The sequence below is a fragment of the Polypterus senegalus genome, chromosome 10 (assembly GCF_016835505.1).
Source record: "Polypterus senegalus isolate Bchr_013 chromosome 10, ASM1683550v1, whole genome shotgun sequence".
Taxonomy (NCBI): domain Eukaryota; kingdom Metazoa; phylum Chordata; class Cladistia; order Polypteriformes; family Polypteridae; genus Polypterus; species Polypterus senegalus.
Window position 1 is genome coordinate 60682489 of NC_053163.1, and position 24322 is coordinate 60706810.

The following is a 24322-nucleotide window of genomic DNA, read 5'->3' on the forward strand; positions in this document are numbered from 1 at the left end:
GTTAATGGTTGCAACTCTTGCAGACATCCGAGACACTGGTGCCAAACCTGTGATGGTCTATATCCATGGAGGATCCTACATGGAGGGAACTGGAAATATGATTGATGGAAGTGTTCTGGCCAGTTATGGAAATGTCATAGTCATTACCCTAAACTACAGGGTTGGAGTACTAGGTAAGTATATCTGGGATTTTTCATTTTAATTGTAACTTCTGATATGATATAATAAATAATAGCTATATTAAACAGACTTTTTAAGCTTATCTTACAATAAATGTAATGACTTAACGTGGAAACGTAATTCTGAGCTTCATGTGAATTCTGCTCTCAGTATTTTCTTTCAAACAATGACACCAGCTTGGAGACATTTTTGTTCAAATATGTGCTCAGATATACTCGGGGGGGATTCTTGAACCAAACATTTTGTCACTAGTTGCTGTTGTTGTTTTGAAAACTTGCTGAAATAACTTTCAGGATTTTGAATATTTGACTGCCACTTCTCTGTTGTCAAGAGTGAAGAGACTAAGCTACTGGAGCTGGACATTCCCTTATAATTAATTTAGTCTTTTCTTAACTCTGTAGCAGCTGCTACAGTACATATCCTTTACGCTTTGTGATGATACATATTGCACACGGAACATTAAATAAAGTTTATGACACAAGTGACCTCACCCAAGGATGTGTACTATCCCATTTCTTCAGTCTACATCTGTTAGTTATCCTTACATGTAGGAAAGCAAATTCATATTTTTTGTTATTTTCAACTTTTTTAATAAATCAAAAACAAGCAACTCATGCAATTCAGGATAAAATGCTAGTAGTATTCTTTAGACTTTGACATGCATTTCTGTATTATCCTAGGGACTGTAGCATTTAAAAAAAAAAGTTAAATTCTACACATTGTTTCAAATACTGGCACTACAGTTACATAACGATTCCTGTCCAGTGTTTTGTCCTTGTTGAATTTGCTTCTTCTCTGTGTTTTTATTTTATTTTTTGTAACTACTGTACTTCACTTTCCTTCAAAATCCTAAAAATATATAGTAGATATTAGGTTAATTGTACGTGATTCTTGAGTTGGACTAATATATAATTCAGAGTTAATCCTTACCATGTGAGCATTATGGCCAAAGTAAACCCAAACGCCCTGCAAAGCCTATAATGAAGAAAGTGTATTTTCAAAATGTTTTTGGGTAGCTTACACAGAAACATGAACTTTATGCTTGAAACCACACCAATAGAACACTATATCCAGTGTGGTCCAGTATATTGTTTAATGTTGATTTAAAGTTAAAACTATCGTGAATCTTACCCATTTAACACAATATGTAATCTTCAGTTGTATGCATTAGTAGCCAAATTCAGTGACTGAATCAAAGTATCTACTATATGAAGGACCCCCATTCACAGTAAATCTCACATTTATTTGAAAGCGATGTTGTTAGAATTTTTAGCTATTTGAGCATATTTTGATTTGTTTTTGTGTGTATCGTTGTCCTTTTTCATTCCACCCATTGGATCTGCTGGTGCTGACATTATTTAATGTGATACTGGCAGCATACTGAAAATGTTTTTGGTGGAATAGACTGAAAGCACCAGCAAAAAATATATATCTTGTGGGTAGCAGAAATTGTGAAGTTCTTTCACTTTATTAGCTGGCAGTGTTAAACATAAAGGACACAAGTTTTTATGACACAACTTTTTTAATTTTGGGAGGACTTAACTAGAATTGAAATCACAGACTGAAATGTCAAAATCTTTTTTTTTTTCCTAAAAATGGTCTAAATAACAGTGGCTATTGAAAGACGAAGGATTCTAAAAAATCAAAACAGCTTAATCAGTTAATTAATGAATACAAATGTAAAAAATAATATATTTCTGCTGTAATTGTTGCTGAAAAAAAAGCAAAGGAAATAAGAAATCAGAACTGAAAATTACTGTGTATAGATACAAAAAAAAAAACCAAAATGTACAAAGCATGCACTCCTAACATGTTCTGTGGCATGGCTGGTATCTAGAATGTAAGTAGTACACAATTTCATTCCATGTTTCATTGCTTTGGGGAAAATAGTTTCACTCCTCTTGTTGTTTTTAGGGAAACAAATATATATGTATATTTTGGTGCTATAAATGTTTTCAACTAACAATATTTTAAAATAGGTGACCTGCTAGCATCAGTGGTACAGCTGTCAAAAAGCAGTGTGAAAAAATTCTGATTAGGTCAAAGTTTTGGCTTTGTTGTCTACTCAGTACAGTAAAAAAGTCACATTTCCTACATAAACCATGTGTTAAGCTGCTGAATGGCACTTCTTTTTCCTTAATTACAGGAAGGTGCATCTGTGAAGAGGTTGGTTTATAATGGAAAAAGCAAGCAACCCCCCTTGCAGTGTTACAAACACATTCTGCCGAGTAAAATGCTTATACTTATCTGAATGTTATAACATTATTATTTTTTAATTACTGAGCTCTATTTGTGCATATATATGAATACGAATTTTAAATGTGTTTATTCCCGTGTTTACTTGCAAAAGTAGTATTCAGTGTAATACTACATATGCTGGCATCTGATGTACATTATTTATATGGCATAGAAATAATTCAATGAATTGTCCTTTATACAAGGAAACCACTTTGTTCTGATTACCTTTTTCATTCATTAAAAATCCTTTCTTGTCTAAAGGAAAACAAAAAAGCGACACAGGAAATCTAACAGACTTTGTAATATTTACTGTTTCAGGTAAACATTACGGACAAGTACCGTTCAATCACATTGATTAAACATTTGCTTAAGTGTATAAATATGATCAATCAAAAACAATGATTCAGAACTTCAGAAATTTTCTAGATTTTTGTCTTTCATGAAGTCTTGGGGGCGAACAGCAAAATGTTGCCATTTCAGAGCAAATTGTGTAGCAAGTTAAAATGCACAAGTCTGTATTTTACTCCAGAATGAAGGTCAGTCTTAGACCTTTCTGCATGGTTTGAGTGAAAATCACCCAGGATAATTTCTTAAGTGAATTGACACTACACTCAAAAGCAATATTACAGCTGCAAAGTTATCCCCACAAAGTAATGAATAGATTAAAAATGCACTTGTCTCTGGTAATAATCAATGCACAAACATGCACAATTGTAAAATATATGCGTATACATTGCAAAAGTAGAATTACAAAGAAATGACCTTACCATCCATACAATTACAGCTGTGTGGTTATAAGACTGTCCTTCGTCAACTATGCAGGACCAGGCTACCATTTCCTCACCTAGCAGCAAGTCAATGGGATACCGCCATTTACTCATTTTAATCAGAAACATAAAAGTGAGTTCCATGAAGTTTGTAGAAAGGATGTGATGTAATTTACCACTCTAAAGATAGTAAAATGCTTTGCACCACATGCAGCCTCTCTTTGTGGTTCATATTGACTCCTAGGAAGAGGACTAAGTAATTAAAAATATACCTATACTCCACATACAGCTATGTGGTTGAGTCAACTGAGTTGGATTTGGAGTTATAGACTACACCATACCTTTCTGATAAATTCATGGTATTGTTTGCAAAGTTTGCAATGTTTAGCTTCACTTTTACCAGTTTTTCTAAAACTCAAGGCTAGATGCAATTCTAGGAAAACCAGTTAAACATTAATACTATATTAATATATGCATTGGGTAGTTTTTAGAGAAAAATTTGCATGAATAGTGGAAATTGTTTAGGAATGTAAATTGATATAATGCCTTAAACATAACATTGAAAATGAAATAAATGCATTAAATTAGCTAGTCACATTTGGAAGCCTTAACATATACTTCCATACAGTAGATATGAAGATGTGTGCACCAGAACATAAGGAGAATTATACAGAATTCACTTTCTGTCAGTTAATTTTACATATTGCAGTCTTTGTATTGCTTTATTTATTCCTGACTATCTGATTCATTAATTAGAAAACAAGTAATTTTAAAATGAAGGTGACATTTGCAGATAATGGAGAATGTGTGCTTTGAATCTTCACAGAGAACATCACAAATTATAGTCTGACTTCAGTAACATGAGAACTTCTTATCAAGCAACATTGATTTGAGCCAGATGTTCCTAATAAGGCAGTGTACCAAAAACAAGGCACTAAACCAAAATAATACACAACTTATTTTAGCAAAGTAGTAAGACTGCCAGATAACAGTGTCAAAGGAAGATAAAAATCAGGTTTTATAAGCCAAATCTGATAAAGTACGCTCCTTTGCAGTACATATAGCATATTCAGTAGTCTAATTGGAAACAATTTTAAGATACTGGAACAAATGAAGAGGAACATCTTCTGTAGGCAACATGTAATACTGTAATTAGTATTTTAGAAATGAAAAGCAATTAATAATTTGAGCTGAAACAGGCCTAGGGACAACTTTTACATTAAGTGGGTAAATTAACTGTAAAATATATATTACAAAAGCACCCATGAAGTTACATATGTAGTTCATAATGGTATCACACTCCAGCAAAGTTCTGTGAAGCACACACTGAGGTTTTTGACATGATCCTAGATCAAAGGATATGCTGTTAAAAAGGAATTATTTGTCTTTTCCCGCAGGATAATATGAAAGAATTTAGAGATCTGACTGTCACAACATTTAAACTTTCTGTTTAGGGTCCTGAAAAGTTTCTGATGTTGTCAACATTTTATTTCTCTTGCTTCGGTCACAAAGTGTGAAAACATTTTTTTAAATGCTTAAATTAAAAACAACATTGCAAAATAGCAAGGTTAGATATGTTTTCATTCTCAATAGAACGTTTCTTTATTTATAAATGTTTCCATCATTACTTTTTAACGTTTAATAATAATACAAAATATTTAGTAGACTTAATATGACTTGGTAGACTTAATAAAACTCAGCAGTATAGCTCAGAGGCCAAGGGTCTGCGTTGGTATCTGGAAGGTTGCTGGTTCAAATCCCATTGCTGCCTGATGGGACCCTGCTCCGTTGGGCCCTTAAGCAAGACCATTAACCAGAAAATTGCTGTACGGTGGCTGAGCGTGCACTTTCACCTCCAAAGGTCATGTGAAAAGAGAATTTCCCCTCGGCATTAAAAAAGTATATATATAAAAAAAAAAACCTTCCCTGCAAATGTATTTTTTGTTAGTAATCAATATTAATAAAGATTTAAAAAAATGTTCTTTACAACTCAACTCTACAGAAATTGTATATATATTTAATGCTGTGCAAAAAATTTTAGAAACAAAAGAGTACCTTTTATCACTTCTCTTCATAAACATGATTACTCATCTGCTCTCCAGAGCATGTCAATTTCACTATCCTGTGGGGATGACTTAATTACCACTTCCAGGCACATTAAAAATTAACAAAGTGTCTTTCTGTGCCAAAATGAAGAAGGTACTTTGAATTGCATTTAAAACCCATCTCGATATACATGGTTTGAAAATATCCTGCTATTATATATTTAGACATAAATTTTAAGATGTCTGGTCAACAACTGACAATGAAGAATCATGCACTCTTGTGTTATTTTAGGCAGATGTATTTTTTATTCTCACTTTGATGGACATTTCTGCAGTTTCATATTGGTGAATGAAATCTTTTAAAAATTACTTTTTAATGACTTTGAAAGGGTAAACTGCATATTATTAACATGGCATAGTAGATTTGCAACCTAATTTTGATTCAAAAATATAACAAAGGTCAAAATCTGTATAAATCCTCCTTGCCAAATTGAGTGTCTTTAAACTACTGAATCTTTTCTAACACTGCAGGTACCAAAGATTTAAATTGACCATTAGAAGAAGTATTTTTTAGACTACCATAGTATTTTTTGTTTCTTAAGAAATGAAGTGCAGTGAACCATGGCGATAATATGCACCTTGTAAGAAAATATATAGTTTGTTTAACCAGTTATAATTTTGAATAGTATGCATTTATAGAGAGAGAACTCTCACATGCTCAATAGCCAACCAAAATAAAAAATCTTAGCCTGCATTGGTTCTAATAATGGGCCTGCTGTCGTTGGGCTATGCCTTGTATATATTACAGCTGGGCAGTTGGGAAGGACCTCATTCTAGCCATTGGCCATTTTAATCTTTTGGTTAAAATACTGCATTCATGGCTATGAGGGTAGCTGTGTAAAAAGATTAGCTTAACCTCTGTTTTTTGGTAGAATGCCATCAGTATTGTGCCAGTGATCTGTTGGTTAACTTTACAGACTTCTTCACCCTCATTTACTAACATTTTATTGTTAATTTAAAAACCTAGAAATGGTAGTTACACTAGACAAACAGTTTCAGTTAACTTCAGCAAACCAGCATTATTCTGTATGCCATCTGAGTTTTATGAAAAGAAAAGATAACTACTGTAACGTTGTCATACTCAAATATTCTAGCTGACCTGTTCCTATTATTAGCACAATCAATAAACATTTCACTGACAAAATTTTCTGAAAAAAAAAAATCATTAATGCAATTTGCTGGGCTCTGTACAAAATTCCCATTTAAAAATAAATTATGAAGATATTTCTAGATAATAACACACATATCGTAAAAGCATTACCAAAAGCAGTTTTTAATATTATGGTAAAAACAAATGATAAAAAATGACACAAGGTAGATTATAGTCATCACTCCATTTTTAAACAATCCATCCATCCATCCATTTTCCAACCTGCTGAATCCAAACACTGGGTCACGGGGGTCTGCTGGAGCCAATCCCAGCCAACACAGGGCACAAGGCAGGAACCAATCCTGGGCAGGGCGCCAACCCACTGCAGATTTTTAAACAATTGTATAATTTAATTAAATTTAACTTATGATTTGTCTAAGTACATTATGATGGTGTAGTGATTACCGCCATACTGTTGCTTTGCAGAGAATGCATGTTCAGTGTGGATATTCTAATGGTGGTATTACTTTTTCCATATCCCATAGGTGAATGTGTTAGCCAACCCAGTTTGAAAGAATGTGGGTTTCCATTTGATGCCTAACATCTGCCATCGTTTCCTACATTGTATAGATCATTATCATGCATTGGATTAATCAGATTGCAAAAATAGATGGATAGGTGAGTTATTCCATAAAGGAAGGTGCTACTTTTTGCTGAAATGTGATCGTTTACTAGGATGCAGATATATTGTGCCTGTCAAAAATTTTAAAGGTTCAAAAGCCGGTATTTGTTATGAATTGAGCGACAGTATATTGAAGTTTAAACAAAAGAATCTTCAGACGCAGCCAGGTTTGTTAAGGTAAACAATCAGAGATGGAACATCTATGTTTAAAGAGTTCACAAAACCATAGTCACTTAAAAAAAACAAACTTTGAAAAACTATGTGCGCAAGAACTTAGTCTCTTACTAGACCTTAATTTTGCAACAACATCCGAACACTATTTTAGCCTTGTAATTGTATATAATGTGGCTACTGTAAGTTATAGGTCCTGTGCCACATCAATCACAAAACTCAACCTCTTAGCAACTAAAGAAACTGAACAACTCATATTTAAATCAAGACATCATTATTATGAACATGGAGAGAAAGCTAATAAGATCTTAGCTCAACAAATCCACAAGCAAGAAGTTTGCAATGGAATTCTAGTAATCACCAACACAAACAGGGACAAAATCGTTTACCATAAAAAATATAATGCACACATTTAGAGACTACTATAAATCTTTATATTCTATTGAGTTCAAAGAAGACAAGACACAATCTAATGCTTTTCTGGATCAATTACAGATACCACAAATAGATACTCTTAGTGCAGAGGAATTGGATAAACCTCAGAATTACTAGATATTATAAACTCACTTCAAAGTGGGAAAGCAGCAGGCCCTGATGGCTTCCCTGCCAAATTTTATAAGAAATTCTCAACTCAGCTAGCTGCCCTTCTATTAACAACATTTACAGAAGCTAGAGAAAATAAAATTTAATCTCAAACTTTTTGCCAAGTATTAATTATCGGCTTTCCTAAACAAAATAAGGACTTATTACAATGTGCATCATACAGACAAGTTTCACTTCTGAATAATGATTTTAAGATACTTTCCAAAGTCCTAGGTAGAAGGATGGAGAAAGTACTGCCTTCAGTAATAACACATGACCAAACTGGATTTATTAAAGGCAGACACTTAGCTTCCAATCTTCGACGCCTGTTTAATGTAATATATTCAACCACAAAGTCAAACACCCTGGAGATATTATTATCGTTGGATGCAGAAAAAGCATTTGTTATGGTCTAATGGAACTAACTTTTCACTACATTGGAGAAATATGGGTTTGGCCCGAACATTTGTGCATGGATCAAACTACTGTATACCAATCCAGATGCTTCAGTTTGTCTTAACACCTTTAATTCAGAATACCTTAAACTAGAACGCAGTACCAGACAAGGGTACCCCTTGTCACCACTAGTTTTGAGCCACTGGCAATTCACTGTCAAAATGCTTATGAGATAAAGGGGATTATCAGAGAAGAACTGGAACAGATAGTTTCTTTATATGTAGATAATATGGTACCGTATATATCAGATCCACAAAATACTGTGCCTGCAGTCCTAACAGCACTAATACATTTCCAAAAGATTTCTGGTCTCAGAATCAATTTGAATTAAAGTGTGCTCAGTTTAAATACCTAGGGATAAACATCACAAGTAAACATAAAGCTCTTTATCAATAAAATGTTGCCGTCTGTATGGAAAAAATTAAGCAAGAGTTGCACAGATGGTCAACCCTTCACCTCACTTTATTTCAAAACATTCCAATATACATCAATAAATCATTTTTAAGAAATAAGTTTCAACCATTACCTCATTTATTTAGAATTCAAAACATCCATGTATCCAAAAGGCGACCCTACAAAGACCTAAGGCAGAAGGTGGCATGGCTCTACCTATCTTTCAAATTTATTATTGTGTGGCAAATATACAAGCTATAAAAACATGGACACAAATAGATGAACATACACAGGCTTATTCCTCAAAAGACATAAAATCCTGTAGTACTTCTTTATATTCCTTGCTTTGCACCCCAATAAATACAAGTTATTGCCAATATACTAACAACCCAATTGTGCTTCACTCACTCAGAATATGGGACCAATGTAGGAAGTATTTTAAGATAGAGAAGCTTTTATCTGTGGCACCTCTGCATGAGAACCACCTTTTCCACCCTCTCAAACGTATGCAGTTTTTAAAGTCTGAAAAACATTCAGGATTAAATCACTTAGAGATCTGTACATAGACAACGTCTTTGCATCCTACGAACAATTACACTCGAAATGTAACTTTCCAGCAACACATTTCTTTCACTACCTTCAAATTAGAAATTTTGTTAAACAGAACCTGAGCAAATTCCCTCACTTCCCACCTACAATACCTCTATGCCCTGAAAAAATATCGATCAGTCTTAAGGACTCAGACAGCATTTCCGTAATCTATATATATAATTCACTAAGGCAAGACAACCATGGAAAGCACGCCGGAAGGGGCGTGGATTCACTGAGCCGCCGACAAGTAAGACACCTATGGCACACACAAGAAGGAGCCACGGCCACCAACTCCAAGACCATTGGATACGACGATAACTCGCAGAGCCACGGCCACCAACTCGGATGCGAATACACAGATTAAACGGCGTCATTTATATTCGTCTGTCGTAGAGGCCACATGCACCTGCACGTTGACTGTTCATAGAGGCATGTTTCTCGCGGAGGTAAATCGCCATATGCAGCGTGTAAAACGGTTTGCGAGGGGCATCCCATGCGATCTTTAAAACAATCCTTTACAACTGAGGTTAAAACACAATGAAGTAAGCAGTCTTTAAAAACCGAGTTTTAGGTTACGACGCACGACCGCGTGCACCATGGAAAAATTTTTACACGTTACATACAGCAATTCGCATCCGCGACAAACATGCGTCTTCTTAGATGCTCCTGCAGAAATACGGAAGATGTTTCCCTGCCCACTAACACTCCTTTTTCACCGGCCTGCTTCTACCCTCGCTCTCTAGGCATTCACACTGCCTACCCATGTGTTTCTGTCAGTCGGGTTTTTTTGGAGAAATGTCATTGACGAAACTGTTGCTCTCAAACTTCGTAACATGGCTGTTAGCTTTGTTTGCCAACATTGGGATAACTTCGGTGACGTGGTGTCCGTTGTTCTTAGTCACAGAGGCATTGTTATACAGTCTGCTCAACAATATGCTGATTACATAAATACATCCGGAGTCTATGGTGGCGAGGCAGAAATTGTGGCAATGTCCCAAATCCTTCCAGCTACGATCAACATTTTCTTTCAAGAACGTCCTCATGCCTCTCCTCGAGTTTACAATCCGGCCCAGCGTCTCTTCATATCCCTGCTCTTTAGCGTTCCTTTGGATCATGGGCATTACAAGGTTCTCATGCCTCTCAAATAACCATGTGATTACCTTCTGGTGACATCTTTTGACTCTGTCAGTATGTGCACACAGCGTGCACACCCACTTGCTCGCCACACTAATGTGACATCACCTGCCCACTCTCCTCTTCCTGAAAAACATTTAAAGACACCCTCATAACACTAAACACTTTGAGCTACTGTTTGTATGAAAATGTGCTATATAAATAAATGTTGTTGTTATTCCTCTGAACACACGCATTCCACACAGGACTTTCAATGCACCTTTTGTTCCAAAAGCTTCATTTGAAAAAACACAACACTAACCGAATGATGCAATGTGAACATTGCCAACAATGTTTCGAGACAACTCGCGCTCTCAAAAAACACTTACAAACTCATTCCACTCTCATCTTCAATTGCACATTTTGTAACGAGGACTTCACAGGTGAGGTGGATCTCCACAACCATTTGCAGATTCATTCAACGCAAACATTTGTATGCAAAATTTGCGACAAACACTTTCACGCACGCAGATACCTTACTAACCATCTCAAAACACATTCCCTGATGAATTCTTTTCAGTGTCAACACTGCTCCAAAACCTTCACACGCCAGAAATATCTCAAAGCACATTTACACACCCACTCCGCTGAACGAACGCATTCCAAAAAGATCTTTGAATGCACGGTTTGTTCAAAAAAGTTCCGAGTGCAGAGATTTCTCAACATGCATTTAAAAACACACTCCACTGAACGAATTATGCAATGTGAACATTGTCAGCAATGCTTCGACACAACTCATTCCAATTCCCTTCACTGTCAACACAGCACTAAATTGTTCATGCACAAACATCGTATTCACTTTTCTGCAGCTTTTCAAGAAGATACCGCCATTCACGTCCAAGAACATAACATTGGCCTACATTACCTTCGCTCACATCAACAAAATTGGTCCGCCAGTTTTCAGTCACGGACGACTGTGTGTTGGTTCATTCCGTGCATTGTTACAATGTTGCATTTCTTGCCGATTTATTACATTACCGATTTTTCAAATGTTAAATTTCTCCCTGTGCTTAAAAATCATTTAAAAAACGGCCTGATTATGCGGCGTATGGTACGCCGCGGGTTAGCTAGTGTTATATAAAACCATTTTACAGTCCCTTCCTTTCAAAGATCCAAGAGAACAGTGGGAAAAGGATCTCTCACTCTACATCTTAGAAAAGCAGTGGAAAGTAGCAATGCACAGAATTTACTTGAGCTCCATATGCGCAAAGCATTGAATTATTCAACTCATAATTATATATCGAGTGCATCTGTCTTGTTTAAAATTGTCCAAAATGTTTCCAGGGCAAGATCCAACCTGCGAAAGCTGCAATCAAGTTCTGGCCTCCAATGGCCACATGTAACATCATTCTAGACCAATATCTTTAAATACCTTTCAGACAGCCTTGGTGTCACAATCCCTTCTAATCCACTAACAGAAGTATTTGGGTTCTCCCAGATGGGCTTAAAGTGGAGAAGGACAAACAAACTGTAATTGCCATTACTACACTACTGGCACGTAGACGTATCTTGTTCAACTGGAAGAATCCTAACTCTCAGTGGGTAACTGATGTTACATACTATTTGAAACTGGAAAAAATCTAATTCTTAATTACAGGATCTATAGAAAACTTTTTCAAAACTTGGCAGGATCTAATCAATAACATTTTAGAATAAGCATTTAAATTGAGGAAGCAGGTTCTCTCCCCTCTTTTACTCCATTTATCTTTATTCATTTATTAATGTATCTATTTGCTTATTTTTAGTAGCTTTAAGTTTTACTCAGCTGGACTAGCTCTCTTTCTCAGGGGTGAGGGGTTGATTTGTTTTAAACCTCTTTTTGTTAAATTTGAGTTATTTGTATGGAATGTTATTTGATTTTAATAAAATCAATAAAAGTTGCATATTAATGTAGCATGCAATAATTTCCAGATGCAAGTTCAGAATAGAACTGTGAACAAAATTGCCAGTTCCTGGGTTTTATAGTCATTTGCATAAAGAGGCGTGTCCAGGAGGGTGGACAATGAAAGCAGTGTCAGTGGTGGAATGACTGTCAGTCTTCCGGTCTGCAGGTGGAAGAGAGAAAACATAAGACCACAGCGCCAGCCCCTGATTTTGCAGGTAATTCCCATCACCAAAACCCTTAAGCTGCATCCCATGTGCATGCACATGACACTACATAAGATCATAGTGACCAGATACACAAAATGATGCCACCCATGAAAATCAGAATCACAAAGTGGCAGCTCACAAACTAACAAATAAGAAAAATAAAGGTGTCTTTAAAAATATTCTTATAAATTGGTGATGACAATGATACTACTATTTATGCATTGTTGATAGAATCCATATGTATTGTATACTAGAAAGTAAGTATTTTTAAGTTTATCACTTGTTTCTCAGCTTGCTAGCTTATGCAAGACCCTAAACTACCAGTAGTCTATATGTTGTAACTTTGGAGATATTTGCAGTAGCCGAGAGAATTTAATGTCAAACATCTATATATACAGTATGAAATAAATCCAGCTGTGCAGAATGAAAAGTAGTACAGCTGTTATTTTGTATAGTGCCTTTCATGGTGAATTAATTCTAAAGAGAAATGTGAAAATTAGGGTCAAATAAACACAGTTTTCCTAGATTTACATTTGGAACAAATTGCAATTACTGTACATTTTCAAAATGCGAGGAACACTTCAACATTTGTTGAGATACTGCACCTTACAGTATATCTTAGTGGCCTGACTACTTTCAATTCTTACAGCAGTGTCAAAGAAACCAGTGTTGAACCTTTTAGATATTATTTACATATTGTGCTTTATACAACCCTAAAGGGCTTAACCAAATGTGACTGTTGTTCCTTCTCCTCTTTGCTTTATTTTCGGTGTTACAATCCCTACATGATGTATAATCATACAGTAAACTAGGCACCATAAACCTGCAACTTTTACTGTGCACATCTAGCAGTTTAAAGTCCCCAGTTAACCTAACACATCACATATGATTTAAACATATAAGAGTAAACCATTCCCTGGAGAAAATCCTTATACAAAAAAATGAAGAGTGTGCAGATTTTACACAGACATTGCATAGGCTGGGAAACAAATGTATAGTAGACCTTGGAGCTGTGAGAGGCTGAAGGGCTTACGTCAGAGGTAATCTCATTAATAAAACATTACATTACAGCACTTATTAGTGACAAAATCACAGTGGACCTCAACACAATAGTGCAAAAAGAAGCTTTAATCGAGTTGCACATTTTCTACATGTTTTGAGGTATAAAATAGCTGCAGTCATAAAAAATACATTGTCTTATTTTTATTCTATAATTAGGAAATTATGTTGTATATTTATACTCGTGTTGTAGTGCTTGTATTTAGCAAACTGAGCTAAAAACAAATTTATAAAAGCTATCCATAGATTTTTACCAATAAGCTGTATTTTTGACATTACTGTTAATAAAAGAAAAGTGGCATTACCAAGGAATCAACTGTCCTCTGCCCATTGACAGCATTTATCTTTTAGAAATACATAATCTCGGTAAAAATATCTAATCATATGTTATCTGCCCTTTGTACTACTGTAGACGCTCAGCAAAACATATACTGACTGACGCAAAAAATGGTTTCTTTGTAGAGATCATCAGCTGGCACTGAATTTTAAGATGCTAGTGTCACTAAACAGATGTTCTGCTCTCCAGAGCACAAGTTTATAGAATAAAGAATGGATAGTTCAATCAGCTACATGCACGTTACATTGACAAAATATAAAAACTGGTTATGATGCACCTTGTTTAGGATTAGTCTTATAGCGTATATTTGTACATTTTTTGTACTTTCAAGCTGTACTTAATATATAATGTGTAGGTGTTTTATGTACTGGCTTATTATTTGTCTCCACCATTTATTCTGATTCTTTAGTCTTTTGAATTCAAACACATATCGAAAAGTCTGGTTGTCTACAGTTGAATAAGCAGGTTAACAAAACAGCTGAGGGGTTGTGTCATGAGCTTTTCAAAGTAAACATCATACACTAATGCAGAGGATTGGACTATAAAATCACCACCACATAATACTGGACTTTCCTAGAGCAGTACAATGAAGATAAGACTGTGTAATATCAGGGAAGGCAAACTGATTTTCATAGATAGATAGAGAGAACTTTATTTGTCCCTAGGGGAAATTCTGGCTTTTTGCAGAAGCTGTTTAAATAAATAAATAAATACATAAGTAGATAAATAACTACACACACACACACAGTGGTCTGAACACACAACCAGAATGACTATAAAGGAAGAAAACTTTAAAAACAAAAGAAAAATTTGGACTTGGCAGTCATAGTGAGGGATTATGCAGACATATTGCTGTTGGTAAAAAGGAGCTTGCATAGAATTTCTTGACACACTTCTGCTGAATGACTCATTGGCTGAAAGTCCTCAGTGTTAGTGCATCAGAGGATGTGCACCATTGTTCATAATTATACTCACCTTTTCTATGACCTCTGGGGGATCCAGAGTGCATCCTATAACTGAGCCTGCCCTTTTAATTAACTTGTTAATTGGGTTGGCCTCTCTTGAAATGATATTACCAACAAGACCACTAAAGCACAGAAAATCACACTGGCCCTCACAGAGTTGTAGACGATGTGAAAGATGTCACTTCCAACATTAATGGAATGCAGTCTCCTAAAAATAAAAAAGAGCCTGCTCTGCCCTTTCTTTTATTGTTCCTCTGTCCAACCTGTCATTGATGTAGACAACCAAGTACTTGTAAGAGTGCCTTACCTCAACATCCACTTCCTTGAATAGTGACCGGATATAGATGCTCTCTGGAGCAGTGAAAGTCAATACTAGTTCCTTGGTTTTGTTGATGTTAATGGTGCCATCTCAGACAAGTGCTTCCAACCATGGCATATTTTAGGAATGGAAAATGAATAAGATGTTTGCAACTCAAGTTTCACTCATTATTTCCTTGACATGTATTTGCTTATGATTTGTCAAGTATACAGTAGGTATATGAAGCCAAACATGTTAGGGGAAAGAACACATTATATTGCAGGAATTACACAATATTAACACACTAAATGTTCTTTTATTGGTTATTTCAGCTGGCAATATAAATGTAAAAAAAAAAAAAGTTCTTTCTACTTTGTATCCAACTATATGATCAATTTGATTTTCAAATACATACATGCAAACAAACTTACACATATCCATACCCACACGCATATTAGCACTGAATTGGAAGTAAATAAATGTATATCTAGTGATCTAGAGCAGTATAGTCTGTCAAATCTAAGTAAATCAAAATAATTAATAAAAGCAGACTTACAGTGCTTTACAAGGTTCAGATTTGGTGCTCAGATAACAAGCAAACATTGTAAAGCAGATTGATGGGATGTCAGAGTATGTAGAGGGTAGGCAGAGGGTATTCCACCTTATTAAGACACAAGAAAGGTGACACATAACAAAGCAGCTAACATTTTTTGCATTTCTATCATATTATTCAAAGAGCTGAACATTTTTACTGGTTATTACATGTACATCATGAAAATTGAACACTGCTCAGCAGGACAAGATTATATAGGCACACATCTTTTATAATAATTCCAAATGTGTAGCTTGTTCAGACTAGATACCTATTATTGTATAATGATGCACAGTACATCTAAGCAATGGGTTTTATAATACCAACTCACAAACATATTATATTTCACAAAGCAATAATCAGTCAAATAATGCTGTTTTGTCTGAATTTGGGAAAAGAGCACTTTACTGTATTTTTGCAGCATTTATTTACTGGATCTTCAAAGAGTTTTTTTGTAAAAGCAGCCACTGGCAGTGCACATAGCTGGTATCTTTTTGTTCTTTCTTATTTTTGAGTAAGAACAAATCTGTCTATGCAATGCTAGGAAGTGAATTTGTTTGAACATTTTGCCGATGATAGCAAAGGACAAGAAGTATGCAAGGAAACAGAAGAATAATAGAATAAAAATAAGAATGAAGTTCATTTTACAAAGAGGTCATTCTGTAAATGTGAACTTGCTTATTACTGTATTTTTCACAGGGCACTGCTGCACTTACCCTTTTTACGGTTGTGATTATACATTGGTTTGATAAGCAAGGTCAGGTTCCTTAAATTCTTTTCTGCTTCATTTATGTCCAGTTTTATAGTTTAATTATAAGAGGTAACATTTCCTCTAAGAAAGGTGCAAAACTTTATTTGATTTGTAAAGTTCAACAGATAAGTCAGAGTAAATAAATCATGTATACATACTTATAAAAGAAAAGGTTTCCCTCTATTGATTCACACAAAGCCTTTCAGTAACTTTGGGCTTCTACACAATCTGATCCTCACCCAGAGGCTGAACCTAGGCACATAACAATTATAATTTAAAAAGATCATGGCACATTTATGCACTCACTGACACTTACACACTCTAGGGGTGCTTTGTGCATATTTAGTATATGGAAGATATTAGAGACAACTGAAAGATAATGTTTGGGGCAGTTGCTAGAACCACATTTAATCGGCAACAAAATTCAGCCCCACACAGGCGCTTAAAGGAAACACAAGAAGGGACTAAAGATCTGTTAGAGACTCTTTAACTCTTTACATAGTTTCTTGCCTTTCAAATGCAGCATCCTTGTTGAACATTAGAACAATCAAGACGAGAACAGGCCATTTAGCCCAACAAAGCTTGCCAGTCCTATCCAGTATTTTCTTTCAAAAAAACATCAAGTTGAGTTATGAAAGACCCAAAAATCTTACTGTCTACTACACTACTTGGTAGCTTATTTGAAATGCCTATTGTTCTTTATGTAAAGAAAAACTTCCTAATGTTTGTGTGAAATTTACCCTTAACAAGTTTCCAACTGTGTCTACATGTTCTTGATGAACTCATTTTAAAATAATAGTCTCGATCCACTGTACTAGTTGCTTTCATAATTTTAAACCCTTCAATCATGTCAGCTCTTAATCTTCTTTTGTTTTATACTGAAAAGGCTCAGCTCTTTTAATCTTTCCTCATAATTCATCCCCCATAGCCCTGGAATCAACCTAGTTGCTCTTCTCTGGACCTTTTCTAGTGCTACTATATCCTTTTCGTAGCCTGGAGATCAAAACTGCACACAGTATTCCAAATGAGGCCTCACCCGTGTATTATAAAGCTTGAGCATAACCTCCTTGGACTTGTACTCCACACATCATGCTATATAACCTAACATTCTGTTTGCCTTCTTAATGGATTCTAAACACTGACAGGAAGTCAATAGCTTATAGTCCACTATGACTCCTAAATCCTTCTCATAAGGTGTACTCTCGATTTCCCGACTGCCCATTGTGTATTCAAACCTAACATTTTTACTTTCTATGTGTAATACTTTACATTTAATGACATTGAATTTCATCTGCCACAAATCTGCCTATGCCTTTATGCTATCCAACACCTTCTGTAATGATATAATGAATTCCAAATTATCTGCTAATCCACCTATCTCGGTATCATCAGCAAACTTAACCAGCTTGTTACTTATATTCCTATCTAAATCATTTATATATATTTAAAATAGCAGAGGCCCTAGCACTGACCCCTGTGGAACACCAATCTTAACATCAGCCAGATCTTATAAGGTTCCTTACACCATCATCCTCTGTTTCCTATGTCGCAGCCAATTCTGCACCCATCTAAAAACATCACCCTGAACATCCACTTCTTTTAGTTTGATGCCCAACCTCTCATGTGGCACTTTATCAAATGCTTTCTGGAAATCAACATAAATAATGTCATATCCATTTGTTGCTTCCTCCTAGAATTCCAACATGTCAGTAAAACACGACCTTCCCCCTTCTGAACCCATGTTGAGTGTTCAGAAAAACCTTGCCAAGTGTTGCTCAATCTTATCTTTAATAATTCCTTCCATTAATTTTCCTGTTGAGAGTAGGGTTGGTAATGATGACCGACTTCCAGTCATATCTCCTCTTTTAAAGATCCGATGTTGGAAGTGGCATCATCTTTCGTCCTCAAAATCGTTGTCCAGTCTGAGGGAAACGAGTTTAGTTAAAGATGACATAGCAGTCTTTTCCTTCTCTTAACCTTCCATTCCGGAGAAAAACAACACAGACATGTTGAGAACTTGCAAGGTATATGTGGATATAGATAGACAGGAATGAGATATGAACTCAGAATTTTGGAAGGATGAGTCAGCAGCACCCACTATAATTTTGTAACCTGTTTAATTAGTGTTCATCAATTTTCAAAATAAAAATGACTTTAAAAGGCTTGCTAATTGGCTATATCAATGAGTTTATATAATCTTAATTCTGAATCCTGTATACTGTATGAGGTTTTTGGTATTTACAGTATTTTGGGTTTTGCCATCTCACAGCACTTGAGTCCTAGTTCATTTACTGCATTGTGTGAACACTTGGCATATTCTGAACATGCATTATGGTCTATCTTTTTTCTTCCAGTGAAGTATTGGTTTCTTTATGTTGTCATTGTGCACCTAAATGTGTCACAGCAGTGGAGAGTATGTAGTAACATCATATTTCAAGATAGCACCTCCACTTTTCAACACAGTTTCTGCAGTGTTGAAAAAGATTTTGTATACCTCCAGAAAAACACATTTTTGCTCAGATGGCAGATAACTCATAATTGTATTTGCCCACTTCATCATTATTTACCCTCTTAGACTATGTTATTTTCAGTAGTCAATAATTGAATTCTGAATTCTTGTTATGTTATACCACTTTTGACCATGCTGAGTCAGTTTTACATGATGTGATTTTACTCAGATGTTAGTTATGAATGAATTTCCATCAAAGTTTAACATTTAGCTGCTACTCTATGTTGACCTAACTGTCGCTAAAAGACATTTGAATGCACTAGGCTAAATGTATTAACATCACAAAGTGATGTTCTAGGCTTATGAGGGAATGCAGGCTTGGTAGTCAGGCTAATGAAAAAGGCAAAAGATGTTGGTTGTGATGCACTTTATCTCACTTTTCAATTATCTCTTAGTGCTAAAATAATGAAAAACCCATTATGGATATTAGGAAGTGTGAAATATATGCGAGAACATGTGTCTTTATAAACAAAGTGACATATTTAAACGCATCATTTTCGGAATGTGAGATTTTAGGAGATTGTTGGAAAGCAAGAGATGGAACAGTTCAAAGCATGACAGAAAGTAGCTGTATCAATTCAGCTAAGTGCCTTAGTTTTTTGCAAGTTTAGATGAACGTGGAAGCCTGTTAGTTGCAAAAGGTTACAAAAGGTATTTTGAGCAGTAGCTTTAGGTTGGCCACAATTTTTTACAACTATAACTGAATTAATTCATCAAGTTTCATTACAGATAACCCATGGAGGCTATCAAAGTCAGTGTTTTTTGTTATTGCTTATTATATTCCTATTTTGTACTGCATTGCCATTTTGAGGTCTGTGCTTTTTTTGAATTCCAATTATGGACAAACAGCCAATTCAATATCTGGGACACAGTAATAAAAAAAGAAAATGTGTTTACTATTAAAAAAACACAAGTTTAACAATTAAGTAATAGCATTATATGATGAAACTCATAATTTCATCAAAACAGGTAATTAGTTAGCATCTGTTTCTCATGTTTTCTTGGCAATTTAAAAATGAAAATTCAAGAAAAAATATGTAAAATATTAAAATAATTTAAAGCATTTAAAGAGTAAAGACATTACCTATTCAGCAGGGAATACATGTTACTGGCCGCCAGTAGTTATAGTGGAAGGCTAATGTTATGTATGATGGATTTATACGTTTTTAGTTAACTTATGATGATTTAAACTACTCTATATGAATAATTCTGACATACAGTATAAAGAAAAAAAATCATATAAATAAATGCAAGTTAGTACGTAAGCATTAAACAATCAATTTGGTATTTATAAAGTCAAACATTTTGTTTTCACATTCATAGCATAAAGTTTCTTGTTTCAAAACTTACTGAATATGTCCACTTTAAACATCCCTGAGTACCGATGCACGTTTCGAAGTTGCACACATATTGGAAAAGTGTGTACCCATACCCTTTTTGCAAAAATATTACCTTTGAGAAACTCCAGCATTAGAAAATAGGTCTGGCTTCCTTCTTCACTTAATTCCTTCTTTGCATATATAATACCATTTCACCCAAGGTGCGTGGTTAATAGTACCAAGCTTAATAAATGATGTATTTGCAGTTATACTTTGATTGGTATTGAAATAACTCTGCCGATCCATTTAAGGGTTAAATTTTAAGATTTTGGACAAACAAGCTCACATTTCCTATATGTCATCTGACTGTGATGGGGCAAAATCTTAATCTTTCTTCCTGAACCTTGCTTCTGCTAGCCTGAATACACTAATAAGCAAAGTTGCACCAAATTAAAGATGTAAGAAAAGGGGAAAAGAGAAAGGAAAATGTACAGTCTGTAGTTGTGCCTAGACTGTACATAGCTGGCAATTGGTGGGGAATTTTAAAACTGTAAAACAATGATTGTCAAGGACACATTACTGCCAAGTAGAGAAAGGGCCTGGGTGACACTTTTTCTACCCAAAACTCACATATACATGGCAATGAGCCATGAGTTTTTGAGACGTTCCCCCATTTTTCCATAACTAAACAGCATGAAGCCATCAAATAAACTGTATGAATAAAATTTGTTTTAGAAGGTTGTTAGTAAGCGGCATTACTTCAAAATATTGGGATTATTGAAATTACATTGTTAGAAACTATGAACTCTCAATTTTTCATTTAATTTCAAATCCTTGCTGTGTAAATATGTGAACCATTTTAGCCCAAAATAAATATTGTGAGAAAGAACTACCAACAAGTTCCTTAATTCCAAAATACTACTGATATTTCACTCCACAGAGTCTCCAATTTGCTTCATGCCTTCCACTGTTATAACAAACCTCTGCTCAATTCAGTTACTGTGAACAGAAAAGAGATAATACTGTATGTTTCTCTAGCAGAAGAGACAGTGCATACATTTTTGATAAAAACTGATTATATCCAACTTCACTTTATTACCGTAAATCAATATCCAAAACTTGGAAGGCATGTTTTGTTGCTTTAAAGCAGACATATTTGGTAACCTTTTAGACTTTTATGTTTCATCTGGTGCCGCATTAGTTTGGACAGTGGCATGCTTTATTAACAGCTTAGATTACTGTGAAAGTAACTCTTCTGTCAATCATCTTGTGAATAATGATGAGCAAACCCTAAAGAGTTGGCGTCACCATGAGTTCAGCATAATCATGGAGATGTTTGGGAACTGCCCAACTTCACAAAATGCATTCAAGTCAATCAGGTAGGAGGAACTAAACTAGTTTTAAGTGGCTTTTAATGGTGCAATGGTGTTTTAATTGTCCGTAAGGGCTAGGGAAAACTCTACCAACTACCAGAGTGAATATTGTAGCCAAAAATGTGACCTGAGTGAGCTGTGAGACAGCAGTGCTAACCACCAATATGCTTCAAATAACAAAAGACAGGCAGAACGGTAACCTCAACCAAAATACGACAGACACAAAATAGCAATAAGTAAAAGAATATACTGTATGTAGTATACTAATGTGCTCACAGAGTTTCAATCTTGGGGTATACAAGATGAGCTTGCACCATTCTTTTCTTTCCAATCTCTGTGCACATGCTTTGGACTTCTTTCTTCCATGAAGAAGATAGAAACAGAGTGTTAACAGTAATACATTTTTAGTTATTATTATGTTCCATGTCTCACAGGTTTTCTTACTTGTGGAGGGCCGATTTAAGGCTTGTTTTGGATGGTAGCTCCAGCACATGGCCAATACTGCATGAAAATTAGCCATGTGGCACTGACAGTACTTGAAATATTTCTATTATGGTCAGCTAACACACCCCGCAAGCAAAAATGCTGCCAAGTTTTTTTTTTTTTTTTAATAAAAGCATGCTGGGTAGTAGGATGGAGTACTAATCAGGTCATGACATCGCGCATGCACAAAGCAGGCTTGACAAGGATCTTACAGTATGCAGTACAAGCATGAAAGTTCTGTGCATGGCTGCTACAACTCTGGGATGTTATGCTGGCCTCACAAAGTATCATGGGGTGCAGGGCAAAAATCTGGTGCAAGGCGATTTACTGAAATAAAATTTGGCAAATAAGGAAACCAACAAAAAGACCATACTCCCTGCAATAAATGTTTTGACGAATTTTGTCAATCACCACTACTTTACCCACTGAGGGACCAATTGATAAAGAGTACTGTAAAGAATATAGCAACATTGTGAAGAGACATGTTCATGGGATAATATGCAATTATAGCAAGAAAGTCTCAGCAGTTTAATGAGTGATAAATAATAATAAACAATTCTGAATAGTAGTGTTGTTGTGAGATAAATAAAGAGAAATTACAATTTTAATGTCTAAACCTAAGATAAGCCTAAGTTATATCACTGCTGAAAATGAAGAATATTTAGGAAAGACGAGTTTCCAGGAAAAGAGAAAACTGGGGTTTATATGTGTTTGATTTATATCAAACGTTTCCAATATAATATTAATTCACAGTTATGCTTTTAAGGAATCCATGTAAACATGTTGCATATGGCACTTGTCTCTGTCTTGTGTTTTGACAACATGTGTGATGTTACAATTACAGAATCTGTTTAACATGACAATGCAATAACACTGGCAACAAACAATCTGGTAGTCAGGGAAATACAGTATATGTTGTTTTATAGACTTTTCAATATTGTTACATTTTGGCAATTGGTAATGTTAGTCCATCTGACTCAGACCCCCACATAATCTTTAGACCTTTCTTTTATATACTTATAGGTTTATAGGGTTATTACTGTCATATGCACAAGGGACAGTGAAATTCTTACTTGCATGTACTAATCAATATGCAACACATTGTCGCAAAATAAACTTTAAAATACTGATGAGGTATATAGAATGGAAAGTATGTAGTCTTCAGAAATTTAAATATCAGTTGATTTCATATTTACTGGTAATATGATTCTTTATGCTTTAAAGACTAAAAACTTGATTTGTTGCTTCTAGATTGTTGTTAATCTAGGACCAAGAGTGTAGCAAGACTATTAAGAATATGGTCATTAGCAACACTGTTGTCAAAACTCAAAACAGTGTCTTTTAATTGAATAATTGAATGAATGAAAATAATGAAAAGGATCATAATGGTAAACTGCTGTTCTAAGTTGAACACAAGATGAAAAGGGTACTGTTATCAGTGTATTAAGAATTACATCAAACAGAGTTCTGAATTTTCCTGAAGTCCTACTCCCTACCACACTACTTTATACATTATTCCATGAGTCTATGGTTCTTTGCATGAAAGAAGAAAAAAAATTGTAACATTTGTGCAAATGATGCTAACTTTATAATTTTAAATACTTCAGTCATGTCCCCTTACTCTCTGTTAGTTTAACCTGACAAGGTTCAACTCCTTCAATCTCTCCTCATGGCTCAAATGAGAGACTTAAAGGAGATGTCTGGCAGCAGTTGCAGTAGCTAACGCTGGTTCAGCTAGTCAATGAATCTGGTGGGCAATTGATTTTTTATACAAGAATATTAGATGTTGGAGGGCTTTGCTGAAAACTCAGTTTACAGACATTCAGTAATTATATCAGTGGTATATTTTGATTAATTTAGACAGCTAACAATCTTTCTGATTTTAGTTTTCACATGTGAGGTTTCCTTATGTTTTTTATTCTTCTCCGCTGCTTCTTAGAGTTAACCAGACATATTTAATACAATTTTAGGTTTTCAAAATTTTTGACATTCAAGCATTGGCTGGTAATGGGCAAAAGAACAAGAGACTCATCCATGCATCAAGTATCTTTAACCTCTTTATCCTGCACACTGTTGATGTGAGCTGGCATCAAAACTCTGTGAACAAGAGACCTGGC

The 24322-nt window shown here is 35.1% G+C and overlaps 1 protein-coding gene across 4 annotated transcripts in view; it reads left to right on the forward strand.

Annotated features, from left to right (window-relative positions):
- The window catches only part of nlgn3a (neuroligin 3a), a 610831-nt gene that overhangs the window by 379875 nt on the left and 206634 nt on the right, over positions 1-24322 (forward strand). For all 4 annotated transcript variants that reach the window (XM_039765814.1, XM_039765816.1, XM_039765817.1 and 1 more), the window contains one exon: positions 24-173. In XM_039765814.1, the coding sequence (XP_039621748.1) occupies positions 24-173 (150 nt within the window). The remainder of the gene's footprint in view (positions 1-23; positions 174-24322) is intronic.